General features: G+C 41.2%; 1 protein-coding gene across 1 annotated transcript in view; it reads left to right on the top strand.

The window, feature by feature from the left end:
• The first annotated feature begins 4,822 nt into the window (after nt 1-4,822).
• The window catches only part of LOC125179551 (basic-leucine zipper transcription factor A-like), a 47,618-nt gene continuing 35,786 nt past the window's right edge, over nt 4,823-16,654 (top strand). The window contains exon 1 of the mRNA XM_047885623.1: nt 4,823-5,849. Coding sequence (XP_047741579.1) covers nt 5,219-5,849 — 631 coding nt within the window. The 5' untranslated portion in view covers nt 4,823-5,218. The remainder of the gene's footprint in view (nt 5,850-16,654) is intronic.

Below are 16,654 nucleotides of genomic sequence, written 5' to 3'. Positions count from 1 at the left end.
TTTATTATTTTGAATGGTTTTTATTTATATTATTTTTATTCCATGAAAGATGATTTTTTGGTCCAATTTATGGTCATTCGGTTTCATCGTTTACTTGATGTGCGTATCTGCAACAATTCCGGTCTGCCGGAATTCCTGGAACGGTCTGCCGGCTTCCATAACATCGGTTCCTTCGTTGCCGGTGTTTCTTCATCGCCTAAAGACGGAACTATTTTATAGAGCCTCTGAATCAAGTGCTTAGTCACTTCTATCCGTTCTCATCCTTTCTCGTGTCTTTTTATTTTTTGTTCGTTTTGTTATTTTTGGTTAAACTTGAGTGTAACGTGCCCTCGAAGTTCGTTTGAACCAGACTCCACGATAACTGCTTCGTAGAATAATTCCAGCAATGGCTCGGGTAGCCTCTACATGTCGTATTCGCTGTCAAATTTTCTTGACTTGAGTTGCTTGCGCTGGGCCAGCTTTTTAGTCTGACTGATGACGTCGTTCTTATTCTGCAACGTAATCTTTGGCGAGTTAGTTAGATTATTAGTTAAATCGTTAATTTAAGTTTTTAATCTTTTGGTTGCTGCTCGTTCACAACTAACTGACATACTGCCTATTGGCTTGAAAACACCAGGCATATCACTCATTACCTGTTATTGTTGTCTTGCGGCCGTCTAGTTTACTATTTTAATGAGCTATTGTTGGTGAGTAAACCCCAGGCGTATGCTACTCTTCACCTCATTCTTTTCTCTTGCAAACTTCAGGCAAACTACTGTTTACCTGCAGTTGTTCTCTTGCAATGCGAAGTCACCATCTGCCCTACAACTTCTACGTATTTTGTGTTGATCGGAAGAGCATGCGTTTAACCTTTCACGTCACGTCGACCTGACCTACAACTTCTGCGTATTTTACGTTGCTTGGAAGAGCGCGCGTATAACTGTTCACGTCGATCTGTCCTACAACTTCTACGTATTTTACGTTGCTTGGAAGAGCGTGCGTATAACTGTTCACGTCGATCTGTCCTACAACTTCTACGTATTTTACGTTGCTTGGAAGAGCGTGCGTATAACTGTTCACGTCGTAGGTGCGCATGCGGTGCCCACATTTGTAAAGCACGTGCACGTGCCCACATATGGTGAAGCACGTGCACGTGCACGTGCCCACATATGGTGAAGCACGTGCACGTGCCCACATATAGTGAAGCACGTGCACGTGCCCACATATGTGAAGCACGTGCTGTAGGGGGCGGTGCAGGAGGCGTAAGCAGGATCAATAATTACAGCGTGGTGGGTGGAGGAAGCGCACGCAACAGGTGTGACGTAACACTTGTTGCGTGGAGACCTGAACGAGCTTGTCCTAGACCTTCAGTGACAAGGTACAAGCAGCGTGCCTCGTAACTTCATATAATTTTTTTATAGGTGGTTCATCGCAGCGGAGCTACTCCCATACATTGAATACTTTATTCAGGAGATTTATTAATCTTTAATAAAATGGCTTTACTATCCACAATAAAGCCAGAGTGACCAATTCGACTAGCTCAGTCAGCACTGGTTGCTTCGTCTTTCCTGCGCGCTCCCTGACAGAGACTGAAGCATTGCTGCCCAACCTCAAATTTACAATCAATCGCATAGGACATCATATGTGCACACCATTTCGCTGCATAGAACCTCCCAATCGTTTAAATGATGTACTCAACTATTTAGAATTACGGTGAAGTCGAATGTCGATTCAGTCAAAGTTTTATAATTTTGTGTCATAATTATTCTTTTTTTGAGCTAGCGGTGTTATTAAGACTGCTTTAGATATTTGATTAATTCAATATCATTTTTTTTTTTGCGTAGAAGAAATGAATGAAATCTTTTTTCACTTGCGATCAATGGAACAAAAGCGAAAAAATTAAAATACGCTAACTGACACCATGGAGCAGCGATCAGATGCCACTATATTGTGGATTGATCTTGTTAAAACACTTTAATATAGTGTTTAAACTAGAATGAAACTATCCATTTCGACCTGAAAAATTAGAACCACTACATATACTCAGAACGTGAAGTTTTCATCTCCTTCTCTTTCATTGCACACTTGAAGACGAATAAGTTTTTTCTTTGCTCACTTGAAGACGAATAAGTTCTGAACGTACCTACATCAGACAGCCTGACCCCGTTGAGGGTTAAAGTATGCATGAGGGGCGGAACAGCTCTAGCGCATGTATCAGGTCAACGTGCCGCGAGGGAACGAGGGGGAATGTGGAGATAGAGATCCCGTCATACCTGGCATCTCACGTTTAAATACTTGTCACGTTCTTTCAATTTAATTTACTCATAATCAACGTTGTTTCAACGTCATTCGCCTGGAGTGCCGATTAGCGTATGACAAATGTGAATGGTATCCCCGTGTATTGTAAGAGAACAATTTAGGCCGAAAAATTTCGCGTAATGTTACCGGTCTCGGCACATTTATTATATTGGTGGAACTGATATTTTCCATGAGTATAAAATGACCATGCGCAGGACATGCGAACGCTACGAAGTGGTAGAAACTGCAAGAATTGATGCAAGTTTTTAGTGTTGAAGTAGCAAAAAGCGTTACGAAAAACTGAGTTGGGTGGATACCTGTATCACCGATAAATGAGAGGGGCTTGCGGAGGGGTAAGGGGTGAGTAACCGCATACAGTTAATCACTGATCACGTGTGGTGCAGGTTGGGGGGTTAGAGGGGCCTTAGTGGGGGAGGGGGAGTAGAGGATGGATGTTGGGGTGTGCGTGTGTGTGTGTGTGTGTGTTGCTCCATGAAAAGTGCGGATCAATAAAGCTACGGAAGTTGGTACTCATGATACGTCTAACCTCCGACCCACTGATCGTGTTCAACTCAAGAGTGCTGGGCTATGAGCCCAATCTGTGCGCGTTTTTACCTGCCTCGATTTTGGCCATTACTACGTGCCGATTTTTTTTAGTTTTCTCAAATATTTCATGACTTCGTAGTATTATGTTCTCAGTGCATGTCTTTCGTGCCGATCTCGCAAAAAGAGCGAATTTTTTTAAAGTAGTACATCATATAATGATCCCTATGATCATTATATTATGTCTGACGTGCCTCGCGTTGACGGATCTTTCAAGGTCTTTGTGGTGTAAGTGGTGGATTGGACGCACCCTACACATTTTCCATATATTCGAGTCGAGGAAACTTTCCTGTTTACCGGACAAACGAAAGACGAAGTTGTTCAGTCGAGGAAACATCAGAGCGAGGTCTACGTTCAAGATTGCATCCACGTACCAACCCTTGTACTTCCTGTTACCTCCTTTGTGCCCTGTTTGTACCCAACGTTGTATGCTCAATGGTTGCTTGCCCTCTATCCTCTGTTGTTCCCTCATTTGTTCCATCCGTGGTTCTCTGGCTTGTACTCTCTGTTACTCCCTTCCTTGTACTCGGCGTTTTACCTTCTGTAGTTCCCTGCCTTTGATTTTCAGGTCTTCTCTCATCTTTTTCGCTCTTGTTCACTGCCTTGTTCCGTGCCATTTTGACACCGAGCCATTTTGCCACCGAGCCATTTTGCCCTCGTGCCATGCTGCCCCCAAAGCCATTTTGCCCCCGTGCCAACCTGCCCCCGTGCCAAGCAGCCACCGAGCCATTTTGCCCTCGTGCCATGCTGCCGCCGTGCCATTTCACCCCCGTGCCATGCTGGCATCGCGGCACTGGTGGCACTCTGTGCCGTGACCTGCGTGGCAGTTGCAGAGGGTGCCAGTGCCGCTGCCCGGTCACTGCTGGCCAGTTACCCTGTAGCCTGAAGCGTGATCGCTGCACTCCCTGACACTCTTCATGTGCGCCCGCGCTGGAAAGCTAAACGGTCTTTCCTTTAACTAAATTAAGTTATTTGATTACATAATTATTAAAGCCCATTGCAAGTTTGTGTGGAAACGAGAACTTTATTCACTTATTGTTATTGCCGTTTACGATAGTTTTCAATGGTTTTACTCTTCCCAAGCGGTATTATTCAAGACATACAATATTCTATGGTTTACATTTGGTGTTACTTATTGCTTACTTCTGATAATTAAAGTAAATGTTGAGTAAATTTCCGTTTTTGGCGATTCTTGTATAAAGTCTTGTACGATACTTTTACTCGGAAGCGATCGTTCTTAAATGTATTGAGTGGTTCAATGGCAAGCGATGTCGGACGAAGAAACTCTTAGGTCTTAAAAATACAGTTCATTTTCCCTACTCGCTACAGACCTCGTGCGATCATGAAATATAATTCAGAAGCAATCCTCTTATACCCGATTGATGCAGCATTTTTTTGCGTTCTGATGAGACATTTATGAATAAATATACTTGTATATAATTACCATTTTGTGCCGTCAGTATCTATATAAATAATTCTTACTTGACTGCTTCAGATATTGCTCAGTATCGATGACGTTCGCGTGTCCATGAAAGAATCGGCAGATATGTTCACATTTGTACCGCAAAATTATTCAACCTAGCGGAATTGTGGTTATTAAACTTTCATAATCTTCGAGTGGTTAATTTGTGTTAAACCTCGATATTTCGGAGTTATAGCTATTTTCGGATCTATCGAATATTTTATGGTCTTCAGGGTCATCTGTGCCTCAAAACACTTTGGTTACTGCTCAACGTATTTTGAGTCTGATGTGATCACAAGTTAGTCTTATAGGTATGTTCAGTCGAGATCTTTCTAAAACATTTCTCGACATTCGCAGTTTATAAATAATTTTGCTCAGTCGAGATCTTTCTAAAACATTTCTCGACATTCGCAGTTTATGAATAATTTTGCTCAGTCGAGATCTTTCTAAAACATTTTCTCGACATTCACAGTCTATGAACAATTTTGCTCAGTCGAGATCTTTCTAAAACATTTTTCGACATTCGCAGTTTATGAACAATTTTGCGTAACACTTATTTCTGGTTGACGAGATCGAACAATCGCAACCGTGGACTACAGGGCAGAGAAATTGTTGGAGGGCGATGGGGATGAGCTGTCGTGTGAGGGCATCATCGTCAAGCGCGAGGCCTTGGATGGAGTTTTCGGCGAATCTTCGGTGGCCATCGAAGAAGAAGAACACTCGCGATCCTTGTGGTCGTCTCGGTCTTCCTTCGATGAGGATCTCTCCATCAACTTGGGACATTGCACCTCGAATGTTGAGTGCCTTATTGACCCCCTACCATCGCCGTCCTCACCCACAGACTATCATGTCGGTTCTAAAGCCAACGTATCACCAATGGCTGCCTCTTCAGGGATCCTCCGTAATGCGCTAGCAAGCGCCCCTGCCAGGAGTCGTATTAAAAACGTACCCATGCAACGTTCGTCTCTAAATCGATCTCAGCATCAACAGCGCCAACAACAGCAAACGCAACAGCAGCAACAAACGCTACAACTAGTGCAACGTCAACAACAGCAGGCACATATACCACAAACTCAACATCTTCAGCAGCGTCAGCAACTGATTCATCAGGCACAAGAACATCAGCAACTCCAACTGCAGCAACAGCAACAAATACATCAGCAGGTGAACAGGCAACAGCAACAACAAGGTCGTCAACAGGATCACTCCTCTGTTCCTCAACAGCTGCAGAACTTGACAGGAGTGACGTGGCGAGAGGCACGTAACTGCAGCCAGGTCCTTGAATGCGATGCTTCATTACTGCCCAGCTTTGGCACGAGCTTCTTGCCCGTACCTAACGTGTCCGTCGCAGGACTCGAAATTTCTGCAGTGTCAGTCGCACCGTCGGAAATTTTCAGGGCGTCTGTAGCCTCGACATCACAGCAGCAGCAGCAACAACAGCACAGCTCGACCTTCACTCTTGCAGACGCTTCAAATTCTATACCAATGAGCGTCCAATTCTATAACGGTAAGTCATTCCAAAAACGCAATGCTACCTCAACTCATACGGAAACAAGTGAAAACTAATGATTTTCTATACAAAATGTCTCATAACCCTACAATGTCTTGCAGCTCTGTAACACTTTGAACTCTGGCGTGTTAAACCTCATAGATTTGTTCGCAGTGTTGCCAGCCATCGCTCCAATGACCGCCAAATGGTCGCAGAAATACGCAGATTTTCTACAGATTCTTCGCCTCTAACTTTCCTATGGTACCCGCAATAATTTATTCAATCGTTTGTTGTTCATTCTTCTTAGCTTCCGTTTTCTGTGCATCTTCTGTTCACAGTTTCGGAGGGTTGCTATTATGTTTGAATATAACCAAACAATTTGCAGATAAAAAAATCATATAATGAGCGATTTAATTTCCTTTCTATTTGGTAGAAAGGAATTTACCTGTTTTATTTGGATAGAGGGAAGAATGAATTTTTCAAAATTAGTTCATTTTATTTTAGCGCATTTTCAATCATTAATTGATCAATCTCATTGCCAGTTCTGGCCGCAGCAATAAAGCCACTCCTAAACTACCCTTTAATATCAACTTGTGATCTATCATTTATCTCTATGTGTAGAGTCTGCCGTTGTGAATTGCCTAATCTTGTTATGTTTATGACAAATTTTCATGCACAGATGATATTGAGCAGTAAAATAGATTTTCATCATTAATAAATGCATTTATTTACGATTCATTAAATGATATGAATGGTTATTTACGGACGTTGTTAGATACCGTGTTGGGCCTGTGGAATCACGGAAAAAACAACACGGTACCGAGAAATCTATCATCACTTAAAATGATGAAAAGTTTACAACTTTTTTTACAGGTCCAAATTTTGCTACCTTAAGTTATATTTTAACTCTCGATTTTACATCTCACATTTTCCGTCACGTTAAATAGATGCAGCCATTTTATGCCACGTTCGCCGGAACATGCTCCCATTTGTAGTACATCTTCGTTCATGTTCACATCTGTTATAAATATTTGGTATTATGGTAGGATTTTCTGAACTCTCATCTATGTCCATTCAAGTATCTTAACTTTCTCCCGTGACGTTAAAAACTATTATTTTCTTTTATTTCAATACATCGAACGTGCACAAAATACATCTTAGAATTTTTATCAAATGGTATAGTACATAATACATCTTATCATTCATAAAAATTACTAGATTGCTTAAGTCGCAAGTTTACCAAGAATTTACAAGCAAAGAAAACAGCCAGAATATTAACCATTTCTTAAGAATGAAAACGTTTCGGAGTCCAGCTCCATCGCCAGTTCAAAAGTTCAAAAACTATAAGAAAAGCAGAATCAATTAGAAAACTAAATTCACATCGAAGATAAAAACAGTCAGTTTTCAATTTATATAAAACAGATAAAAACGGTCAGTTTATATAAAACAGATAAAAACAGTCAGTTGTCAATTTATGTATTTATCTTCGATGTGAATTTAGTTCTCTAATTGATTCTGCTTTTCTTATAGTTTTTGAACTTTTGAACTGGCGATGGAGCTGGACTCCGAAACGTTTTCATTCTTAAGAAATGGTTAATATTCTGGCTGTTTTCTTTGCTTTTAAATTCCTGGTAATCTTATCATTCTTATCAAATGGTAAAGTTATACTATGTCTGCAATAAATTTTTAATATATTCTGTGGAAATATTCGCAATAAAAAATTTTTCGGCAATATGTCTTTCTTCACTCCTAGATTGTTAACATCACGGGGCAATTGTAACATAACGCATCTATGATCAAAACACACATTCTTTGGTATTCAACACTAATCAAGAAGGCTCATTACATTTGACGGACGTAATTAGTGTTGTTGTTTTTGTGCTGTGGTCACAACATATCGAACGCTTATAGGGTGGGGATTGGTATCCGGGATACACGATGGGTTTTCGTACATGCATTACAATTATCTGATATCGTGCATTGCTATGAGCATATTTACACTAATATGAACAATATATATTGCCAGCAGGTGTTGCTTTACCATGCATTCACCTGCAATTATTGTCGCATGATCCGTAGTTATATTGAACTTCACAGGGTATTAACCTGCCGGATAAAGTTTTATCCTATATATACGCGGACTCAGCGAGTTCTCGCGCAGCACAATCCCACAGCTAAATTTCACCAAGTCCCGTCACTCGCTTGTCTCTCCGCGCCTCAAATTTTGTTCCATGACACCGGCGTTGTTTGTCCGTGATCTGGCAGGCAGCTGCACGTCAGTTTTATTTATGTCAGCAGCGCTCCAGTTCATAAAATTTAGGCTTGCCTCGTAATAGTCTGTTATGAACGACTTCCAGTACCAACGTCCCCCTCACAAAACTTGCTCCTTAAGCGCCGCCATGTCCTGTTATTAGAGAAGCTTAATATTCCTTCTCTAGGAGACGATTGATATATAAATATAATGGTTCGGGTAGCATCTCTAATTTAGTTCTAAATGTGATCAAGTATGTGCTACGCACCGTAACTTGTATTTCAATGCATCTAGAACCTTTATATGATGCTTAGGGGAATTAATGAATGACATTGTGATCGAACACGCTTAGCCAGAACCTCGTTTGGGATATTCTTAGAAATTGTATACATTAGGTTGATTAAAATGTAATTAAAATGTAATGTAACTCAAACCACCGGCTACTATAAAACTGTAACTTGAACATGACATGTCGTTTGACGTGACTCTTCCGTCATCATTGAGCGTGACTCTGGTAGGAATGTATTGTATGATCATTAGTACTCCAGCTACAGAATTGTAATGCAGCACAGACGTTGTTGTTGTGTAGCGGCAGCAATATTTATTACCGCGTTCGCTGAACTTCATTAATTACGCCCGCTCAGCCCCCGAGTCTTTAGTTTTTTATCGTCATTGTGAGTGCAGTTGTTTTGTTGCCCGCGCTTTATTTTGCGGCAGCGAGGTTTCCGTTTTATTTTTCTCACTGGAGCTCACGTCGCGAGCTGCGCAATGGGGAGTTGTGATGAAGATCATGGAAAAGTTTAGGTATAGCTGGGTCGTAAGTTTCTACTTCTTCTTAGTCGCGATTGTTTTTAATTATGGACTGTGAATGCTGTTGTTCCGGTCTCAGCGGCAAATAGTTGCTTTTGCAAGGCATTCGGCGACGGTTTCCTTGTGTAAGCCCGGGAGGATGTCTTGCCTTGTTATATGATGTGTATTTCTCGTAATTTTTTGTTCACCTACGCCTACTCTGTAATTATTCGCACATTATATCTTGTCTTTATCGCTGTAAAATGTTAATTCAGTAAATTTCGGATCGCTGTCCCTCGGATCACTGGAGAGTACAATCTTAATAAACAGGAGATGTTGCGAATAATAATTTAGACTGATTTTAATTACTGTATCTGCTGACATGTCAGCTAGGAAGCTGGCAAGTTAAGCCAGCAATCGACTATTTATCAAGACTTCTAAGCATTGAACTCATTTGAAGCTCCTGCCAAACGGGCCTCGTGTAATATGTGTGTAAACAGCAGCTAACTCAATTAAATGAATATCTATGTTTTTATCTATGAATATAATCACATTAAAACGAATCTGTGTAATGCCTAATCATCAATGGGAAGCTCGATCTCGTCTAACGCGTGTTTTTCAACGATATTTGCTTCAAGCTGCCCATTATAACTTGATCATTTTTGTGTCTATGAGAGCGTCATTGGGCGGGTAACTTTTCTCCCCGTTGGGCGCGGGGTTGGGAGAGATTCTCTCCATTTTTAAGAACGATGCTTTCCGAGCGCTCGGCAAATGAATAAAATAATCTGCTATCTCGTAGATCAGCGCCGACCATTTTTGGGCACCTTCATAAATCGTGCCGTTCGCAGGACTTTTTTTTCACCTCGCTGGGGAGGATGGGCGGGACGCGCGATCTGCATGTGTGTCCTCAGGCAGTTACACTCGTCACGGATCGATCAAAATGTAGAATTATCCCTGTTCTTTTCTGCGGATGAAATTATCTAGGCTGATCTGCGATCAAAAATCTGCTCCCTTTTGACGAGTCTTCTTTGGAGTATCGAGCGTTGCCCCTGCAGCCTCAGCGCTGCTTTTTGTCGCGAGCTGATCTATGCGCAGATATCCTGCTGGTGCTGTCTGCAGGCAGGTGCTGTCTGCAGGCAGGTGCTGTCTGCAGCAGGCAGGTGTTGTCTGCAGGCAGGTGCTGTCTGCTGCTGCACTCGTATAACAGGTCTTGTATGGGAGCTCGTATATATGGAGACTCGAGGTCACCTATCTTCAAGAGGGTCGTGCAAGGATCAGATGCAAAGGGAGGATGAAGATCTCGCCAGATCCGAGAAAGCTATCGCTCATCTCATCTACCCTCTGTACAAGACACCTGCTTGTTCTCAGTGCATGCAGTCTCCCGTATATATACTTGCATATTGAGCCATTGGCCTTCTAGTTATACTCGCTCGTTGCCGTCTCATTAATTCACTACCGTGAATACTTGAAGATGTTCGTAAACTTCATTGCCAAATCTTTGTGTCTTTATATCGATATATCGTAATTTTTTTCGTTCACCAGAATTGAACCAGTAGCTAGGTACAAATAACCACGCAATTTCTTAGTATAGATGATTCTCTGTGAACAAAAACTCTGGAAACGCGTTGATTTTTCTTTCACTTGCGCTGTTACGTTTCTCCCTACCTCACGCAACTCAGTATCTCCGTGATTACATCATCCTTCAACTCCCCTCGTATCTTTCTACTCATGGGCGACCTCCTCTCATGGGCTGAGCGCGTTATGAAGTCTCGGCAGTTCTCGGAACTTTCTCTGCCAAGAAGTATGTATGCTAATACACTACTAATTTTACTGGCAAACTGGGCCGTTTGGTTTGGATCCCAATCGTGCCTTGTAAATAAACTGTTGAAACGATTAGAATTCAATATTATTTCACATTTATTTGTTTGCAGAAGCAAAGTAATAACCAAGTTAAATTTATCCTGTGATGCTTACTACAAAAATTCAAAATAGGGAAGAGAACTCGCCGTTTCCATTAAGGCTTTGGGGCTAGAGCCTTGCATCTTGCGAATGTTTAGAGACTTTTTGTCTCGAATTCCGCTGCTATGCCACTGCAGAATCTACAATCTATCCCACAGGGAATTGAGCTAGACCGCTTCTGGATTTGAGAGGATGCTGAATTTCTTCACTATGAGGTTCTTAGCATAACACTTCTGCAACAATCTATAGCATTATTGCCAAGACTTGTATAACTGTTTAACGAATTGTAGACTTCCAGCGCTCACAGACCGAGGTAGGAAAATAGAAAGCAAATAGGGTGCAGCGATCTCTCGTGTCTTGTCGGCACAATCACGGCGCTATTCACTGCGCCAGTCTTGAGAGGCGTCTACGAACTCTGTATTTGGTACCGTTCACTTTGAACTTTCGTCTGAAGTCTTTCAGTGGCCCTATCTTCCTTATCCTTGTTCCGTCTCCTTCGTTGAGTTACTTTATTTGGTAGATTACGACATTCAGCTTGAAGTCATGAGTGATTCTAATTGATTCGTTTTTAACGTATAATTGCACTTTGGTAAGTAGTTGCCATCAGCGCACTGCATTTATTATCAATTCAAGTGATTACAATAATAATTCAAGTGGTTTATAATTCAATTCAATAATAATTCAAGTAATTAAATAATAATACAATTCAAGTGGTCACAGCTCCGAAAATATTTCAGTATAATAAATGCAGTTGTTCCTAACTGATGTGGAACATGTTACAGTATGACGATTATTTGGTGTGTGTAATTAAATATCTTTTGCCCATAAGGACATTACAAGATACAGGCCTGTTGTTGCCGCCGCAATTTTTCTTTGAGTTCTTACTTACATAGATGAGGCGTCGCCAATGTATTCATGATCTTAAATAGTTGACCAACATCACTGCAAAGAGCCTGGCTAAATCAATAGCATCGTGATTATCAACCGTTTCTGAAAGTGAAAAGTCTTCGGGGTGCAAGAGCTGGAATTTCATGATCACTTTATTCAATGGAGAATTTGGTTACATTAGTTCAGTGCGAGTACTTTGATTCTTCGGTGCCAGAGTAATTCTAAGAGCCATAGGATTGAGCCTTTTGGAGGTCTTCGTCCTATTGCAATCAATGTACCTTTCATCAATTTGAGGGCATTATAGAGAACGTGCCTCGATTATTTTATTGTCATTTAAATTAATTCCCATATTTATGTTGAAATACTTGATTGTTAAAGCAACTTACTTTGATCTCGAGGTAAACATTTGAATTCCTGTAGTGACCCAACGTATCGCATGCTTGGCACAGTAGCCAGCTTTTCCATTACACGGCATGGGCAACAAAAACAAACTGGATGGCTCGTTCTAATGCAATAGTTTGCGGCAAGTTCATCGCTTGTCTTTGATGCTTCAAATTAATCTCTAATACTCTTGATGCTCGACTCAATTGGGGCTTGCTTGGTTATTTTCTGCTCTTCTGTTTAGCTTTATTTTTCTGCTCTGCCTCTACTTGATTAAGAGCATTGACATGAAAGGCTTCAGCCGAGGGGGAGTTGAGCGTTTGGCGCGAGCGAGCTGCCGCTTCTGAAATTGCTGCCTTACTGCTTGTGTAGCATTTACCGTAATTGTGTTGTGTAACAGTTACCGTAATTGTGTTGTAGCAGTTACCGTAATTGTGTTGTGTAGCAGGTACAGCAATTGTGTTGTGTAGCGGTTACCGTAATTGTGTTGTGTAGCAGTTACTGTAATTGTGTTGTGTAGCAGTTACCGTAATTGTGTTGTGTAGCAGTTACCGTAATAGTTGTGTTGTGTGGCAGTTACTGTAATTGTGTTGTGTAGCAGTTACAGCAATAGTTGTGTTGCGGCAACCAAATTACTGATGGGTTTAACTCGAGCACTGTCAAAGGATACCCAAATGGGGATTTGACGTTTCGGGATCGGAACGGACGTGTTTATGCAGGGGCCAGCAATCGCTTGTCGCCGTTGATCTCTGGCACGAAAACGGGAATTACCAATTGGCTGAAATTGATGAATCTGTTATACCCCAAATGACTGTGTCGCGTGTAGCCAGCCTAGATCAGCCTTATGAAAGTGGATTAGAATTGTGTCCGTACAAGAAGGAGGGCTAGGGAGAATGGGGAGAGTAGCGTGGCTCCAGCAATCAGACTTCTGAAGAGACTCATCTCTATAGAGGATAATTTGAGCTGTTTGCTGGTGAGTGCTACCTTGCTATGAAACAGCTGCCTTATCCCTCTCATTTCGACCCACTGCGGAACTGCTCCTTTGCTTGCCTGTTCGTTGCTCTCTTGAAACGCCACTAGAGTGCCTCTTACTGCGCTACCGGCACTTGAGGTCGCGGGTGACGGCATGATGTGGTGTATGGTTCAACTGAGAGGTGCTTATATACTGTCACTTGAGGTCGCGGGTGACGGCATGATGTGGTGTATGGTTCAACTGAGAGGTGCTTATATACTGTCACTTGAGGTCGCGGGTGACGGCATGATGTGGTGTATGGTTCAACTGAGAGGTGCTTATATACTGTCACTTGAGGTCGCGGGTGACGGCATGATGTGGTGTATGGTTCAACTGAGAGGTGCTTATAGACTGTCACTTGAGGTCGCGGGTGACGGCATGATGTGGTGTATGGTTCAACTGAGAGGTGCTTATATACTGTCTCTTGAGGTCGCGGGTAGCTGCAATGATGGGATAAATCGAGTGTCGATTGCTATAGTAATTTACCTTTATAAGATGGTAGGTGCATTTATTTTCTGTCTGTTTCTGATCTTACTGTTTGTTTATATGTCAACGCCAAATAAATTATTTTCAGGAGTGATCCCAATTTAAAGAATGGAAATATTGTCTATGTTAATAACTATATCACATATAAATGAATGCATGAGTTGTAATTTTGTAATTGACGTTATTTTACCAAAAATTGCAAATGTACCGGACAGAATAATTCAGGCTTGGCTTGGACAATGTTTAGGAAAGATGCTTATTTTGAAATTTTCATTTGATGTGCAAATTTATGAAAATTGCGTTCACGGGTCCTTGAGAAAATTTTAAGCCCTATGGTGACATCAAATTTTGAAGCACTCCGCCTGAGAGTAAAAACAATCGTCATTTCAAACTTTCTGAGAAAACAAGTCAATTCCTGACATCACTGTTGTTGTCCACAAGGCAGCAACTGTGGTGCAGCTTGCAGTGAGTAGTTGTAACACTTTTAATTAAATGGTAACATTATTAGCATTGCTAAATGCGAGATCTTCAATAGTTTGACATCCTCGAAGCTATCCTAAGAAACATCACTCACTTCTTATTTCCAAAAAGGTTTATCCTTGAATTGCTGCATAAATTTCCCGTCATAATACTTTGGAAACATCGAACAAAGTCTCTGTTAAGATGTTTTTTTGAAAGTTAGATATTACAAGATTATGTTCTCAAATAATTTACACTTATTTATTATTTAGTGTCAGATAAGCACTATCAATTTATCATAAGTATATAATTTATATAACTATATTTAGATTATAAAAGCCGACTTATTTTGAAGGTTCCAGCAGCAATAATGGAAGCAGATATCGGCTAAATTATTTTGTTCCGTGGACTGATATCATAATTCGGCAGTTAGAGATCTGTTGACGGGCACGACTTTCTTGTCATTCAACCTTGCTTTATTGGCCAGATTCTTTTACCTCAAATTAGTAACTTTCGCTGCTGGAGTTAAGGACCTCGGTTGTGTATCCAGACACAACAAAGTTGTCATTTGCAAACTCTGAGAATGGTTGTTAGCGCCGTACCCCCCGAGTATTAGAAATCACTAGACTTTCGTTGCTTTCAATGCCGCCGTACGTCGCTATCATAATCTTCTCCTGCCAAATTTTCCAAGTTTTAGACGATTTGAGATTTGAGGTCATTTGATGTCGCCGAGTTGTTACGAAAACTTGCGGACATTTGTCAAGTCCTCAAGTTGCTATTGAGATTGCCTGCCTTGACGCCATTCATGCTGCTTATTTCAGTGCTAGAATTTGTTGCGATGAAGAAATAGCGAATGTTCGAATGTTCATTTCTGTTTTATATCTTATCGCTGGGAACTACCGTACATTATAATTCTATTGAGAATTTTATGGAATACGTGATAGTCTTTTATGCATATGAGACCTTCCACCTCAATGGTGATGTTCATCTTGACTTTCGGTGCGAGATAGCTTAATAGCTGAAGCGCTAGTAAACATTTGGCCACTAAACTAAAATAACTTGACTTGAATCGCTCACTATACGCGTGACTTGTTTCGACCTCTGTGGGCTTTATTTTAATATTATCAGCGTGATTGCATGTCATTTACAGAAAACAAAATACCCACTGACTTGGCGAAAATATGTATTATGAAACAATTTAATAATTGGCCTGTCTTTTCCCGATAATTCGTAAAGAACTGCTAATTTCAAATAAGACTTTCGGTACTTTCAAATAAGAGTTTCGATAGTTTCAAATAAGAGTTTCCGTACTTTCAAATAAGAGTTTCCGTACTTTCAAATAAGAGTTTCGGTACTTTCAAATAAGAGTTTCGATACTTTCAAATAAGAGTTTCGGTACTTTCAAATAAGAGTGTCGGTACTTTCAAATAAGACTTACGGTACTTTCAAATAAGAGTGTCGATAGTTTCAAATAAGAGTGTCTATAGTTTCAAATAAGAGTGTCGATAGTTTCAAATAAGAGTTTCGGTACTTTCAAATAAGAGTTTCGATAGTTTCAAATAAGAGTTTCCGTACTTTCAAATAAGAGTTTCCGTACTTTCAAATAAGAGTTTCGGTACTTTCAAATAAGAGTTTCGNCCTCACTTCCCTCTCTCTCTTACCCTCACACTCCTCTCTTCCCTGTCCTCACATACAATTCGCTCACTTTTTTCCCTCACTTCCCCTTCCCCTCACTTCTCCTACCCTCACTTCTCTTTCCCCTGACTACCCTTTCTCCATTTCTTCTCCCCTCACTTCCCCTTCCCCTCACTTCTCCTACCCTCACTTCCCCTTCCCCTCACTTCCCCTCTCCCACTCTTCCCCTTCCCCTCACTTCCCTCGCTTGCTCTTCGGCCCCGCTAGCCCGCAAGTAATTCGCTGCTGTCCGTCGTTCTATGGCTTGAATATTGTTTGTTTCGATGCTTTTTTGATATGCGAATTTGTATTTTTCAGTCTGCCTCGGGGAAAAAGAAAACATTTTTAATGTAATTCTGTATCATGAATTCAAACGGGTCAATTGAACACTTCAGTGCTCGAATTTATTTAGTCTATTATAAGTGCAGGTTCGAAATTCATTCAAGCCCTAAAATATATTTGAAACATTTCCGCGTGTAATTAATTATGAAATGGCCAGTCATGAGCGATCTGCTGCACTGGCAAGGTTGCATCACCTGGCCCTGAAGCTCCGATAAACGCGAATCCTATCACACATCACAAACAACTTACCGGAACAAGGTTATTCTTCGCTTATTTGCTAGCATCCCTCGCGAGGCTCGTACTAATACTAAAAATACTTCACACGAACATATATCACGACCCACACCTTGGCTATTTTACGGGGACGCTGTAACCTGACACTGACAACATCTGACGGTTGCATGTAGCCAACCACCAATTGTACTCTAGACATGTGCGTGGGATGTGGTCTATGCATTCTTTTGTGCAACATGTGTACAACTGCAGCAGCTCGAGCTACGAAAGCAACACAAGCAACACAGCAGCAGCTCGAGCTACGAAAGCAACACAAGCAACACAGCAGCAGCTCGAGCTACGAAAGCA

The sequence above is a fragment of the Hyalella azteca genome, unplaced genomic scaffold (assembly GCF_000764305.2).
Source record: "Hyalella azteca isolate HAZT.00-mixed unplaced genomic scaffold, Hazt_2.0.2 contig2590, whole genome shotgun sequence".
NCBI classification, from domain to species: Eukaryota; Metazoa; Arthropoda; class Malacostraca; order Amphipoda; family Hyalellidae; genus Hyalella; species Hyalella azteca.
The sequence above is the reverse complement of the archived record's forward strand: the minus strand, read 5'-3'. Positions and strand labels throughout refer to the sequence as shown.